Source organism: Solea solea, chromosome 16 (genome assembly GCF_958295425.1).
Source record: "Solea solea chromosome 16, fSolSol10.1, whole genome shotgun sequence".
In the NCBI taxonomy this organism is placed as follows: Eukaryota; Metazoa; Chordata; class Actinopteri; order Pleuronectiformes; family Soleidae; genus Solea; species Solea solea.
The window spans coordinates 22673795-22688271 of NC_081149.1; the positions used below are offsets into that span (position 1 = coordinate 22673795).

A 14477-nucleotide genomic window follows, 5' to 3' on the forward strand; every position below is an offset into this window, starting at 1 on the left:
TCACGAAATAGTTTGAATAATAGGAACAACAATAGTGACAAAAGTTTCAAGTTAGCTCGCTGAAAGTCAAACTCAACTTTAAAGTTAACTTTTTATAGCCCCTGTGACAGAAAAGTTAATAAAATGTATATAATATTTTAGTTTTTTACAGAAGAGTATTAGGGCCATATGTAAAAACTAAAATAAAACAGCATGCATTCTGAGATTATAGTCAGAATTCTGATTAAGTTTTCTATTTTTTTATTTGTTGTAGTTGCTGTATTCTTTTGTAATTAATCATATATTGTATTTTCTATATGAATAATATTTATTAAAAGCATTGAAGTCTTTTGGTCATGTGACCTCTGTGTCATCTCTTCCTCTTATATTGATCTATGTTCATGTGAAACACATAGAGTTGTGACATGAGACGCTTCAATGCAGTGATTCACAATTTCATCTGACAGTGTCAATCCACCACCTGAAAGTTAGAAACTGGGGGACGACAGGAAATATAATTGCCAAATAGTGGAATTGTTTCTATTAATTCTTAAATTATTATATGCTATTGTTTTCTTCAGTTGGCATCAAAAGAAAATTCCAAAACATAAATAAATATTTTTTCCAACAGTTTTATTCAAGATCAACAGTGGTACTGATAATACAAGTACAAGAACACATTATGAGCAGGGCTGTATCCTGATTTATTGAGGTCCAAAGCCCCTAAAACGCACCTATAACCTCTGAAACTGTTCTGACTCCCAGTGAAACCATGTGTCCTCAAACAATAGGGATGTTAGAGTAGATAAACGTTAGAGGGGCTTTAAGTAGCTTTTCTTACCATGGGACAGAGCTACATACAGTTTGGACGATTACAATGAACATATTTTGCAAAAAGACAAACTATTCCTTGTATTTTTACATTATTAATTAGGATTGTTTAATGGGCTATTCAATTACAGTCTTGTTCAATTGAAAACTATTGAAAGTGGCTTGAAAAACTCTCCCAGTATTTAAATTTGTATTTATAGAATAGAAACCTTCTTGTGTATTAGCGTCATATTTGCATGCATGCACAAATAAAAAAAACACGATTTTAACACAAATGACGTATCACTATCGTCAAGTGGCTGCAGTCCTGACTGTAACTGTGAAAAATGCAGCTGGAGTTGAACTGGGATGAATAACAGAAAAAAACCCTTAGTCTGGACATTTAAATGTAAAATACAGTATTTGTTTTGTTTGTTTGTTTTTACAAATCATTGGTGACCATTGAGAAAAAAATCAATGACTCTGTTTCACATTCAACCCAGTTTGAGTCAATTGCTGCAACTCACAAGTGCTATGACTATCTAATCTGTTTTTTTATGCTGATAATTGATTCTCAAAGTCAAATAACAGTGCAACTGAGATGTTTTCCTGGTCACATTAAAGGAGTGTGTAAGATCTAGACGAAATAATTGACAGAAAATTCTATGCTGCATGCTCTCATGTGCACCAGAAGGTGTCATGTCGGGTTCTTCCTGCCTGCAGAGTCTGATAAAAACATGACAATTCTGTGTCAGTTGCACCATTGCAGTAGGAATTCTGGAGCTGACGGGTAAATGTGTTTCATGAGAGAGAGAGCGAGGATCAAAGTATATTACACACAGCTCTACAACGATGCATCACTGCAAGTAATGAAATACCATGACATTTAAAAGTAATTTTTGGAAAACACACCTGTTAATGTACAACATGTTTGAAAAAACCCATACATCCTGCAATTTTGAACAAACCAGCTGCATCTTTTTCTGTGGCTCAGCACATCCATTCTTGCATTAGTTTCCACAAAGACATTCAGTCACAGTTACTTCATATATTAACACAAGCCTGGAACTGGATGATTTATCCTCATCCTGTATGGAATTTTAATAAAAAGGGGCAGTCTCTAAAGTCTTTTTATTTATCTGCCATCCAAAGCCTTGTCCCTGGCGATGACCGACTCGTTAAACTTAATCATGAGTGTGGTGCCTTTGTGCCAGTGGGCAGTGACCTTGGCAGGGAAGCCGCTGTGTGTGAGGATGGCTTCCACGATGCCAGCAGTAAAAGCAGCGCAGTTCAAGCTGCTGTTCTCTTTCGGCACAGATATGTAGGCGTTGATTAGTGGCTCCTTCTCTATGATGTAGTAAGTCTTGTCGTCATCATTGGCCTGCTCCAGCTTGTCAGCCTCCTTCCCAAACAAAGACTTCCACACGTTGACCTGACGTAGAGAAAGCAAAGACAAATAAAGCATAAAGTATAAAATGAATGTGCTCTAAAAACACTGTATCAGAGGTTTACCTTGATGAAGAGCAGCATGTTCAGGACTTTGGTCTCCCTCTTTCCATTCTTCTCCCTCAGCACCAGCACGTCCAGCATGCTGGCTCCTACACTCTGGCCCATGTCCGCCAGGCGCGTCTGCAGCTCGGACACAGAGTAGACGCGGCTCTGACAGTACTGGACCATCTCTGAGAAAAGGAGGGCAAAGGCGCTCACACTGACCTCAGTCTTAGGTCGTGTCAGTGGTCGCTCTAAGATGCTGGATTTCCCCCGAGTGAACCGTGTGTCCATTTTTCTGTTGAGAAATGACGACAGTCGAGTTTAGCGTCTACTCTCATACTTTCGATACAGACACAGAGTAAAGTAATAGATGCATACATGAGTAATATTTCTAAGTCAAACAGACATTTCAAAAATAATTATCTTTTTTAGTCATCTTAAAGTAATGGATTGCAGCTGGAGCTAGCTAAACATAATAGCTAAACGGTTTGACTAGTTAACTTAAAAAAACATGTTTTAATCACACATCCTTTTGTACAAATTGTGCAAAAGTATTATTGTAAACCGCAGTAATGGTAGTTACCTCATCAACTGTTTGACCATGTATGTGATAGAGTAAGAATTATTATAAGGAATTGTAAAACAGACCAATATATATAGATTAACTTTAAACTTTATAACATCAGATCTTAGTAGGTCTTGATGGAGACTTTCTCTAAAAAGGAACTGCTTCACTTGGTCAATAATTAAACTAAATTAAATCCTAAAATAATAAACACACTGCCTCTTCACGAAGTTATTATCAATAATAGAGTTAGTACTTGTGCTTTTTCCAGTAGGAAGCACTGCACTGCTACTACTAGTGAAATAGTTGTGAGGCATGTAAGAGTAATTTAAATGAACGACAAAGACATGCAGATTTGGGGATTAGGCAATTTGGATACTCTAAATTGGCCATAGGTGTGAGATGTGACCCAGTGATGGACTGGCGACCTGTCCAGGGTGTACCTCGCCTTCTGCCCTATGTCAGCTGGGATTGGCCCCTGTGACCATCATGTGGAGGATAAAGCGGTAGAAGATAGATGGATAGATGGACAAAAACATCCAGCTTCAGCAGCAAGTCTTGCGACTATGCAAGTTGAAATATCAAAAGGCACAAACTAAGGCTTATTTTATACCATGAATTATTAGAGTTGTTAGTAATGAAAAAATGACCATTAATCATTGACTTCAGAGTGAGGTGTCACATGACAAAAGAGGAAAAACAATGTGTCATCTTTAATTTGGCACTAACAGCGTTACTGATCACATTAACAATGGCTCAGTGTGACAGTGAAGCAGCCTTCACCCTGAATAATTCATTCATTTACACTTGTTATTTTCCTACTGTCACCTGTCAAAATGGCTGCTGTGCAAATGGCCCACTGACAGCTTCTCTCTACATTAAAAACCACGCAGTTGTTGAGTAATTGAGTCGAACAAATACAACGTGCACATGCAGGAATCTTTGACAAACACCACGGCTTGGCTCAAACTGTGCTGTCAGACTTTTAAAGCGAACACACAGCTGTAACAACCACTGACTGCTGGCTTTACTATGTTAGCTCCCTAACCTAGCCACACATGCTAACTGATGCCATAACGCGAGCTCTTCCAGGAGCGCAGACGCGATTTACAATCTCAAATTACAAACTACAGACAACGACTCGTTATCACTAAATCTTCATCTCATATCTATAAGAGATTAAAAGTATAAACCAACCTTGGTTGACAGTAAATCAGCTAACGTCCTGTTTCCTTGTTTTTCTTCTTCTTTCTTCCATAGGGGGCAATGACTGGAAACCAGAGTTTTAACTGTTTACCGCCACCTGCTGTATGTGAGCGGTAATGACAATATGAACCACAAACAAAGTACATTATACTGCTTTACACAGCTTTCCTGTTTGTTAAAATGCATATAATGACCCACATTTATCTGATGTGCTTTTGTCAACTCTTCTAATGGCTATAGTCTATTTATTTGTTATTTAAAACCTTACTGGGTACATTTTTTTTTACATTTCATTTTATCTCAGAAATATCAGGTTAACTTAGAATTAGATGTTTTTGCATACACATCAATTAGTCATAATGAATTTGACCTCTGCATTTAACCCATCCTTTTTACACCCAGCCCATTGAGCTGTCCCAGGATTTGAACTGCCGATCCTTCAGTTACAAGCCCACTTCCTTTCCTTGTGGTCACAGGTCAACCAACACCATATGAAACAAACATTTGTGCATTTCCCACAAAAGTCCTCACACTGATCTGCATGTGTTGGAGCCACAGACTCACTGATTAAGTTACTGCTGTGCTCAGCAGTAGTTCCTGTTTCATCTCGTGGTGGTGAACACTGAGAACCTCTCCATCACTGCTTCATACACTGGGAACTTTGTTGTTAAAGTTGTTAGATTTATACAATATAAATAAACAATCACTGACTATCAAATGTGTGGGCAGTAGAGGAACATTAAAAAAGAATGAATTAAATCTAATTGATTTAAATACAAATGTTTATTTAATCCTGAGTGTTCATATATTGTGGAAAGTAGAATCAAAATATCTTGACCTGTACAGACATGATTGACATTTTCTGCAGTCAAAAACTTACCATCCATCCATCTACCAGTGCTACCATCTTCTTGTTCTAATAATAATGTCTGAATTGTTGGCTGTTGCCTTTATTCTGCCCTCTCCATTCATATCAGTGGGAGAAAAGTTGCAGAAAATGTTAAATGTGTCAAAAAATCTGAAACCAAATGTAAAGAAAATGATGATCTAATAAAACAGAAAACTGGAAAACAATATCATTTTACATTTATTTATTATTTTTCGTTATAGTTTCTCTTTCCAACCTATATCCAGTCCAAAAGGGTATGTACATATTTAATTTAGTCTCTCTCTTGTTTCCTTCTCATAAATGTCTTTATGTGTTCAGATTACACTCATAAAAGTTTTGTAACGCTGACTTTGGCTCATTGCATTTTGCTGCTTCTGCAAAGTGTTTTCCAACTCACAGAAAACACTCCGTCCACTTCCTGTTCAAGTGTTACAGATCTTCAAACAGTGTCCCACATGTGCACATTTAAACTTACACATCAGTATATGTTCCTGTCAATGCAACCCCAGCACGCACACACACACACACGCACACACACACGTGATTCATGGTTCTGGGACTTCCTCACTTTTGCAGCCTCTGGTTTTGTGTTTTCAGGACATGGACAGGAGAACACGTATTGCCTCAGAGAGGAGTGCCGGGGATTAGTACAATAATGCTGAGTTAGCTGGTGGTTGGTATAGATTCCCAGGAAGTAGCGGCCACATTACCAGCGACTGAGATTTCTTGCAGAATGTGTGAATTTCTTGAAAATGTCCAGGTCGGTCACTGTGACGCTGTGTGAGGTACATGCACACAGGAAGACCTTGAGCTGTTAAAGTCTGCAGGTGCCACTTTCCCACACTATTGTTGGCCACGCCAATGGATTAAAGGCGGATGCAGAATGAATCTGCAGTATGTATACAGCTGTTACATAACCACCCACCCACTGTAACCTTGCACGTGTATAAATGACAGAGAGGCAACAAGGTAACAGACATTTGGAGCTGAACGTGACAGAGACTCAGGATGGATAAAGGCTGCCTCAAACTCTCCCTGGTCCTTGTTATAATCTGGGCCTGTGCCTACCACACAGAAGGTAAGAAAGGTTGTTTTATTTATTATTTTATTGTGTCTAAAATACACTATATGAACATGAAACTGGATTTATTTTTTTATGATCATATATTTACAGGTGCGATTTGTGAATGTGTTCTCTGCATCACACATGTTAGATATTTATTTTTCTCTTTTGAGCACAAACAGTTTCTAATAAAAACCTTTATGCATCTAAAACCAGAGTGCACAACTATTAAAGCAAAAAATGAGATGTTTTAGACGTGAATTCTACAGACCAAACAAAGTTCATTTAGTGCCTCTGCTCCTGCACTGCCAGTGTATACACACAGACGCTCAGTCAGGTAAAAGGTCAGATAATACTGTTTGACAGAGATTGGTTTCACATCATACAACTACTATCATATGGAGTCTGTTCACAGAGACCATACAGAGGCAGGACAACAACATAAACCACAAGAAAAATCACCAAAAGTTTAATAATTCAAGTAGTAACATCCAGTCGGGTGACACAAGAATCTGGGTTCATCAGCAGCAGGCTCGGTTTCCCTTTTATTTTTGTCAGAATTGTACAACAATCTAAATTAAGAAACAAATGTGTGTATTCTGGTTCTCAGCAATGAAGGGTTGTGATTTCTACCATCTCACAGTCAAAGCCTTACTCTACACTATGTTGGAACATGCAGAGACTTTCAAATGTGGGAACTTTCTGTGCTCTGTCATAGTTTTTCAGTTCTTTATTTGACACACTGACAATCAGTGTTTCAGTTTGTTTGATAAAAGCCCTCACTGGTGTTCCATTTTACAAAATGAAGGGGAATTAGTTGCTACGATTTAACAGAATCAACTGCTCAATCTACTTCCATTATTTATTTATTTATTAACTACACTTTGGCTTTTGGACCTGCAGCTGATGGCAGGTCTATTCTATTCTATTCTCGAAAACAGAAGAATATAACACCAAAAAGTTTGAATTTGTCTAGCCTGACCCGTTTTTTTCATTTTGCCTTTAAACTTAAATGTCAAACAATAACTATGAAGCTTTCCTCTTCAGTTACCATGTTCAGATTCACGTCCTGTTCCACATTCATTCAGTGTGTTGTTTCTGAACTGAATCTGTGGGAATCTATTTAATGAAGTATGTGTTTTCAGTTCATTATTGAGATAGAATTTAACTCCTGTGATATCTGGTGTTGCACCAACTGGCCGTTAAATAAACATATTCTTTTCTGTTAGAAAAAACGTTTTGGAAACCTTAAAAAAAAATATATATATTTGTATATATATATATATATATATGTATATATATATATATATATATATGTATTTACTTTGTACTTTGCTCCAAATGTTCCATGTATTCTGCAGGTGACTGCAGTGTGATATTATTTGTGACAAACTTGAGATGAGGAGATTGTCTTCTGAATGACAGAAACATTGATGTGTGTGTGTTTCTGTCCCTCCAGCTTCACTTTCCCTGCACATGGACGACTTCATCAGGGCAGTGAAACAGGTAGAAGATGAGATGAACCCTGGAGCAAAGCCAGTGGCTGTGTTGAAGAGGCTGCGATGGGTCGCTGGTTTACAGGACCCGTTCATTCAGCACTTCCTGGGTAATGTGGATTCCAGTGGTTCTGAAATGGACGCCGGGCTTTTGAGTTACATCAGAAAGGCTGTGCAACACAAGGTGACGGCTGACGGCAGAGAGGAAGGTGTGGTTCTGACCTCTGAGGGCACCACTGTTGCCCTCAGGCCGCTGCTCCTGGGCATCGAGGCTGGGTTCATCTCCAGGTTCAGTGAGCGAGTTCGAGGCCTGCACCAGCTCACTCTGGCCAAGGACCTCGGCCTTGCTCTCACACACAGCTCTAATCTGACCCAGCGTGTGGGACCTGATGGCTGCTGGGACAGTTTAACCGCTCCTCGAGTCTTCACTCTCTCTGACACCCCCACTCTGCTCACCGCTGCTCACGTCAACGGAGGCATGGACGGTGTGGTTCTGGGGATGGGGGTCAAAATCAGAAATCCTCTCAGGCTGAGCAGTCTGCTGACAGAGTACTACTGCCACCAGCTGGACAACCGAGGACTGGACGCTGCCCCGCGTCTCATCAGCCGCCGCCGCAGGGACAACTTCAGAGAGTTGGTCCTCCCTCCAGTGCTCACCAGACATGTGGTGAAATCACAAGAGCTGCAGCAGAGGCTGAAGATGCAGCCACAGATGGAGGTGAAGGAGAAGAAGCAGCTGATGGCTGCGGTGAAGGAGGGCATGAAAGAGTTTGTCCACATGTTCATGGGTGAGCAGGAGAGACTGAGAGAAGTGTTTAAATAACATTTAGCAAGGTTTGTTGGTAGAATATGAGTATATATATAAATATATATATATATATACACAGAGAACCAGGGCAGCAACGAATAACCAGTTATTATATATATATATATATATTTATATATATATATATATATACATATATATTTATATATATGTATATATATATACATATATATATACATATATATACTATATATGTATACATACATATTTATATATACATATATATGTGTATATATGTAATTAATTCCATGTGGCTCGCTACTTAATATCAAGTTATAATGAGTTATTTCTGTATGTTGTTTTTCATGAATAGATTAATTTTGCATCATAAACACGTCTATATTGTGAACTATTTATCATTTCATATCAAAACAACCACTTTCATTTTCAAATTATGAGAACTCATCATCATGAACATTGCTATTTCGATGTATTTTTCTTTTTTTCACTTGAGCGGCCCCCTACTGGCCAAACGAGACGGCCCCAGCTCTAGAAAAAGCCTCTTACATATACTTTAATCAAGGGTCTTGCTTTGCGGAGGCCCCCATTTGCTCGAACAGACAAAACAGCCAGTGAGACACAACGTTTGGTAACCATATGATTTGTTACGATCTGCTGTCTCACGTCAGATCTCAGTAAATCACAGCACACCGGGCCTTTAAACTCGTCCTGAAGTTTTGTCCTGAGCTAACCAGCTGTGGTTGAACATCTGTTTCAGACTGCCCACCCATCATTCCCCGGTGCATGTGGGATGCAGCACCTTACAGAGGAACACCCACCAACCTGTCTCTGCCTCTCTCCTTCATGTACATCCACCACACTTCCACACCGGGTGAGCCGTGTCTCACCTTCCAGCAGTGTTCTGCTGACATGCGCTCCATGCAGCGGTTCCACCAGGAGGACCGAGGCTGGGACGACATAGGATACAGGTAAAAGCTGTTTTTTTTTCCAACATTAGTGTCTGAAATTCTGCATCCAACTTACAACGTTTGTGCTCCTGAAGCTTTGTGGCAGGCTCTGATGGACACATCTACGAGGGCAGGGGCTGGCACTGGCAAGGAGCTCACACTCTTGGACACAACTCAATAGGCTATGGTGTTTCCTTCATCGGAGACTATACAGCGAGTGTGCCTTCCTCGCATTCCATGGCACTGGTGAGGGATCGACTGGCATCCTGTGCTGTCGGCGGTGGGCGACTGAAACCCAGCTTCATCCTGCAGGGCCACAGACAGGTGGTGAACACTTCCTGTCCTGGAGACGCTTTCTTTCACGAGATTAAAAGCTGGCAGCACTTTGGGGTATGTGGACATTCTATATGTTGTTATTATTATTTATTAGGTACAAAACATAGTTGAACAGAACATTAAATACTATTCACAAATTACTCACCTAGACAATCTGATGAAAAATGTATTTCATTTTCACCAACTTTATAAACACACCTGAGCAAAAAGTACTCAAAATGTTTAAAATCGGATTGAATTTGTGAAATTTGGAAATATGTCATAGTTCAAAGTTCACTTGGCTCAGTTTTATGAACAAAAAAAAAAGAAAAATGGTCTAATTTTGTGACTTCTGCACAATTATCGCTACTTTATATCACTATTAAAAATGCAATATAAAAAGAATCATAACTTTGACTCAACAACAAACACGGGACGAAGAAAAACAACGCATTTTTTTAAAGCCTGAACATGTGACCTATAAACACACACCCACAGGATGTCCATATAAGGAGTTGTGTATTATTCTCATTTGTGTACCTCGTCCTTCATCAAGAGTAGAGAAATTCTCAGATGATTTAATTCATTAAAGTGAAAATTATGCTAAATTCCGTAAATAGCAAACAACAGAGAAAATAATCGCCAGATGTTTCCTTTGAAAACATCCCATTAATCATCTCATGACCGCTGTAGATGTTTTGTGACCCCTTGAACAGACCTGACCTCCAGTTTAGGAACCTCTGAACTAAACAAACACAAGTGCTGTTCCTTAATAAATAAAGTTTCATTTTTTATTTAATTTCCTTTTTCTTTTAGGAGGTCGAGAATTGATCATCTGCGGGCAAGAGGAAGACACTTGGATGAACAAAACATCACAAAATAAACGTTTGATACACGTTGTTGTCAAGAATCTATTTAATTTCCCATTGAACACAATAACCTCTCAGTGTTGCCTAAATATTATTGTGTGTACATTAAGTTCCATTTCTATTCCTCTGAATGTTTAAATGTGAGGTATTTTTATTAAAATTATTTCCATTTTTATCCTTTGCTTGTAATACACCATGATTACGATGAAAATAGTAAATAAATAAAAATATAATATGTACAGTATGGGAAAATGTTTATTTAACTAGTTCAATTTCTTTTGAAGGAAATATGATAATAAAGCTGCTTTAAATGCTGACTCATCAAGACTGGTTGAAATCAATATCATGCCATATTTGGAGTGTTTTCATAATAATAAAGACACAATGTAGGAAATGCATGCAAAAGCAACAACAATTATGACACTGATGTTCACTTTACTGAGCATTAAACATAATTTTCTTCATGTGCATTAATAAGTAAAGTTTAGTTTACTATTTGAACATGTGAAGGGTCATTAAATCAGTCCAAAATGTATAAACAGATAAGAATAATCAGTAATAACTTGACAATATGTCACTTTGACAGAGGAAGTACTGTTACTGTTACTGTTACTGAGAACAACAACAGGAGGACGAGCATGTCAGTGCAGAGTGACTAAACAGAAGCCTGCTCTGTGCTCGTCTCCAGCTCCACGTCTGACCCACAGACCCCGTCTCAGGACGAGAGCGGTCCCAGAGGAAATCCTGCTCCAGACCTCTCAGCAGGTACACTGACCTGGAGCTTCCAGCCAGTGTCCCAGAGTGACCCAGTCAAAGTATGAAACATCTGTGCACCAATCTGAAAATTCACATACTTTTCCCACCGGAGCGGAACGAGCACGAGAGGATCTGCCAGGAAGAAAACTGGGATAAATCGGACAAATCCAGGTGTGCAAAGTTTCCACAGCAGCCAAAGAAAATAATCTGAACTGTAACGGCTGCAGACTGGGCCAAGTCCTCACTCAGCTCAATAAAAGGTCTAAGAGGCAACGGCAATTTTATTTAAGTAGCACATTCTGTTACACGTAGATACAGTTTAGTAACGGATCTTAATTAGTTTCATAGAAAAGGACCAAAGGAAGTAAAGGCAGCCTCATTTTACACACAGTCACAAGACCGTCACTGCTTTATTGACCAAAAGTAGCATTTTAAATGCAATCCTGCCAAGGATGAGACTTCAGGACCAGGGTGATGTGTTCAGACTTCTGTGGAAGAATAAAACGTCTGATTGAGTTTTTTGATAAGCCTGTGAAAATGTACTTACAGTATTCTACAGTAGTCTTACAGTCTGCTGCTGAAAGAATGCATCCATTGTCTACAGCACGGATCAGCAAGGAAATGTGGTCGAGGGCCAACTTTCTTTGTAAGCAACTGAATATTTGGGCTTCATCAGGGAACGTGTCTTAAAACGTCTTCAGTCACAAACAAAAACCCACGTTTGCTGCCTGAAACTAACAATAATGTGGACGTTGTCTTTAATCAGCAGCTTGTTACAAAGACAATTTTTACTGTGCATCATTTAACATTTAAGAATTACTGCTTCTTCTTTTAATCTGAACATATGCACGTAGTTATTTTACCTGGCTGTCTCCATGACAACAGCAGTGTTTTTAGTTTTTAGTTTTCAAACCAAGCACTTAGTTTAGGTTAACTGTCAATTATAGCAAGACAATCTATGTGAATACGTTCATAGTATTTCAGAATAAAAGCTCTGAACTTAATATGAAATAGATTTTTTTTTTGAGAAAATAAGCAAATAATTTAAGATCAGATTTGTTAAATCATCTGCCGGGCCAGATACTGATGCTGGCGGGCCAGTTTTGGCCCACGGACCCCCAATTGCTGACTACTGGTCTACAACTTCATCCTCCACATGAGTGTCACAGCTGCTGGTGCCAATTTCAGCTGACGTAGGGCAAAAGGTGAAGAAGTAAACACTGTCCAACACGGCAACTAACAGCCATTTACTCACAGTGTCCAATTAACTGAAAAACCCTGGAGAAAACCAGGTCGCAAACCAATCTTGCTGTGAGGCAACAGTGCCAGCCACGTGCTCCTCCGTGCGGCCCAGCTACACAAACACTCTAGTTGATGAGAAATGACAGTTTTTTGATTTGAAGAGATATTTTGATTTGTATTAACATAACCTAATGTCTTTGTCCTCAAAATATCTTTGACCAAATGGCTGCAGGATTCAGACTGGACACTTCTGCTCTATTATTATTATTAGTAGTAGTAATAAATTGTTATCATGATCAATTACCTCAACTATATATACAGTGCTTAACACATTTATTAGGCCACCTGTCATAAAACATAGAAAACATACATATTTTAGAAATCTTTCAAAAACCACAAATGTTATTGTTAAATTTGGCAAATAACAACATGAATTTAACCTTTTTTATATCCAAATATGAGCCAAGCATAATATTCAACCACTAAAAGTAATGTTTTTGTTCAGGAATGCAAGTAAATAACTATATTTTAATCAAGAAATAAAATGTGCTTTACTATTGTTTCTGTTGTTTTTTTGTAAAACAGTAAAATGGACAACAACAATAATAATTATATTTTAGCAGATTAGAGGCTCTACACAGTGGTGTATTAATTATTATAGGACAAACATAAAAAATGTTTTTTTGGGGGCAGATGTGGTTTTGTGTGGTGGTCTAATAAATGTGTTACACACACACACACACACACACACCTCTGTGGCCTCTATGACCAGCAGAGGGAAGCAAATGACCATGAAATCATTAATAAAGAGCAATAAGGCGTTTATTGATCAGCATCTATGGAATGTTGTCAGACAAACGAATGATTAAAGTCAATATAAAAGAGTGCACACCTCACACACACACACACACACACACACATGAATACATGCTCTACTACATATTTCCTCTACGTGTCATTTCATATTGTGGTTAAACGTGTCAAATAGAAACTAATGTGAAAACAGTGTAGCATTTATGTTGATTATATTTGATATTTCATTAAAAACATGTGAACAAACACTATGTTTTCATTGTGATTCTACGTCATTAGAACCACAATACAAGAATAATGTCATATAAACATGTAAAAGGAATAAACGAGCGGTAAAAAGTGAAAGTTAATAAACTTATTGGCCCCGCTGAGCGTGTGTGTGTGTGTGTGTGTGTGTCGTCGCCCTCCCCGTCGACGTTACGTACGCAGCCGTGGCGTGACCGCGAGCCAAATAACATGGAGTCCTCAGCTGTCTGGCATCTCCATGGGATCCGAGCGAAAACGGCGAGCAGCGACTGAAAAGCCCAAGTTCGTCCACGGGAGCACGGGCAGCGTTCACGCGGGCATCGCGTCGAGGCGTGGAGCCTCCGCCGCGTCCTGGAAACATGACGAACTGAGCTTTAAAGAGACTCCCTGGTTTTTTCTTCCGCTGCATGCGATCCGCAAACAGGGCCGACTTCAGTGAGTATTTGCACTGGAGGGGGAGAGAGGGGGAGAGAGGGGGGAAAAATGCACTTCATTGGCGTTTTGAGTTTAAAGGGCGTTGTGCATGGATGCATTGTTGTTAACGCTCACCTGACAGCGACTGGAGCGGTACCAGACTGCGTCCTCCAAACCCGTGGGACACGTTCACGTACTCGAACATTATTCCTGCTCTTATTATTATTTCATTTTTGTGTGTAGAGGGGCAGCAGAGGAGGATATGGGCCTGAATATAAAGGCCACTTATTCATGGAAGCATTTGGGTGCACCATTTCATTCTTTACTGTGAAAATAGGTCAGATGAGAAGGAAACTGCAGCCGAGGGCACACTCTGCAGATGCTGCTGCATCTTCTGAGTCTGACATGCCAAAAACAAACAAACAAACAAACAAACTCAGATGTCACTCAGATGTTTGCATCTTATTGTTTCGTCCTTGGGCTTTTAACCTCTGACCCCGGAAAAGGTCATGACAATGTTGTTGTTTGCTTTTTGGGTGAAAACTGTATCCAGGTCACCGTCATCATCTAATACAGCCATTCCCAAAAT

The 14477-nt window shown here is 39.2% G+C and overlaps 3 protein-coding genes across 5 annotated transcripts in view; 2 read left to right on the forward strand and 1 right to left on the reverse strand.

The window, feature by feature from the left end:
- Positions 1 to 595: 595 nt before the first annotated feature.
- Positions 596 to 4126, reverse strand: trappc5 (trafficking protein particle complex subunit 5). The gene is made up of 3 exons (XM_058653561.1): positions 4043 to 4126; positions 2302 to 2575; positions 596 to 2221 (listed from the first exon to the last, which is right to left on the reverse strand). Exons 2-3 carry the CDS (start codon positions 2569 to 2571, stop codon positions 1925 to 1927), a joined length of 567 nt encoding a protein of 188 aa, XP_058509544.1. The 5' UTR covers positions 2572 to 2575; positions 4043 to 4126; the 3' UTR covers positions 596 to 1924.
- A 1706-nt stretch (positions 4127 to 5832) lies between these two features.
- Positions 5833 to 10444, forward strand: pglyrp6 (peptidoglycan recognition protein 6). The gene is made up of 5 exons (XM_058652881.1): positions 5833 to 6018; positions 7463 to 8287; positions 9044 to 9254; positions 9329 to 9623; positions 10365 to 10444. Exons 1-5 carry the CDS (start codon positions 5949 to 5951, stop codon positions 10377 to 10379), a joined length of 1416 nt encoding a protein of 471 aa, XP_058508864.1. The 5' UTR covers positions 5833 to 5948; the 3' UTR covers positions 10380 to 10444.
- A 3199-nt stretch (positions 10445 to 13643) lies between these two features.
- wizb (WIZ zinc finger b) overlaps positions 13644 to 14477 on the forward strand; it is a 29644-nt gene continuing 28810 nt past the window's right edge. For 2 of the 3 annotated variants that reach the window (XM_058652877.1, XM_058652880.1), the window contains exon 1: positions 13645 to 13909. The gene's annotated coding sequence lies outside the window, so the exon portion shown is untranslated. Of the gene's footprint in view, positions 13910 to 14477 lie in introns of all 3 variants that reach the window. The other variant, XM_058652878.1, reaches the window with a different exon arrangement.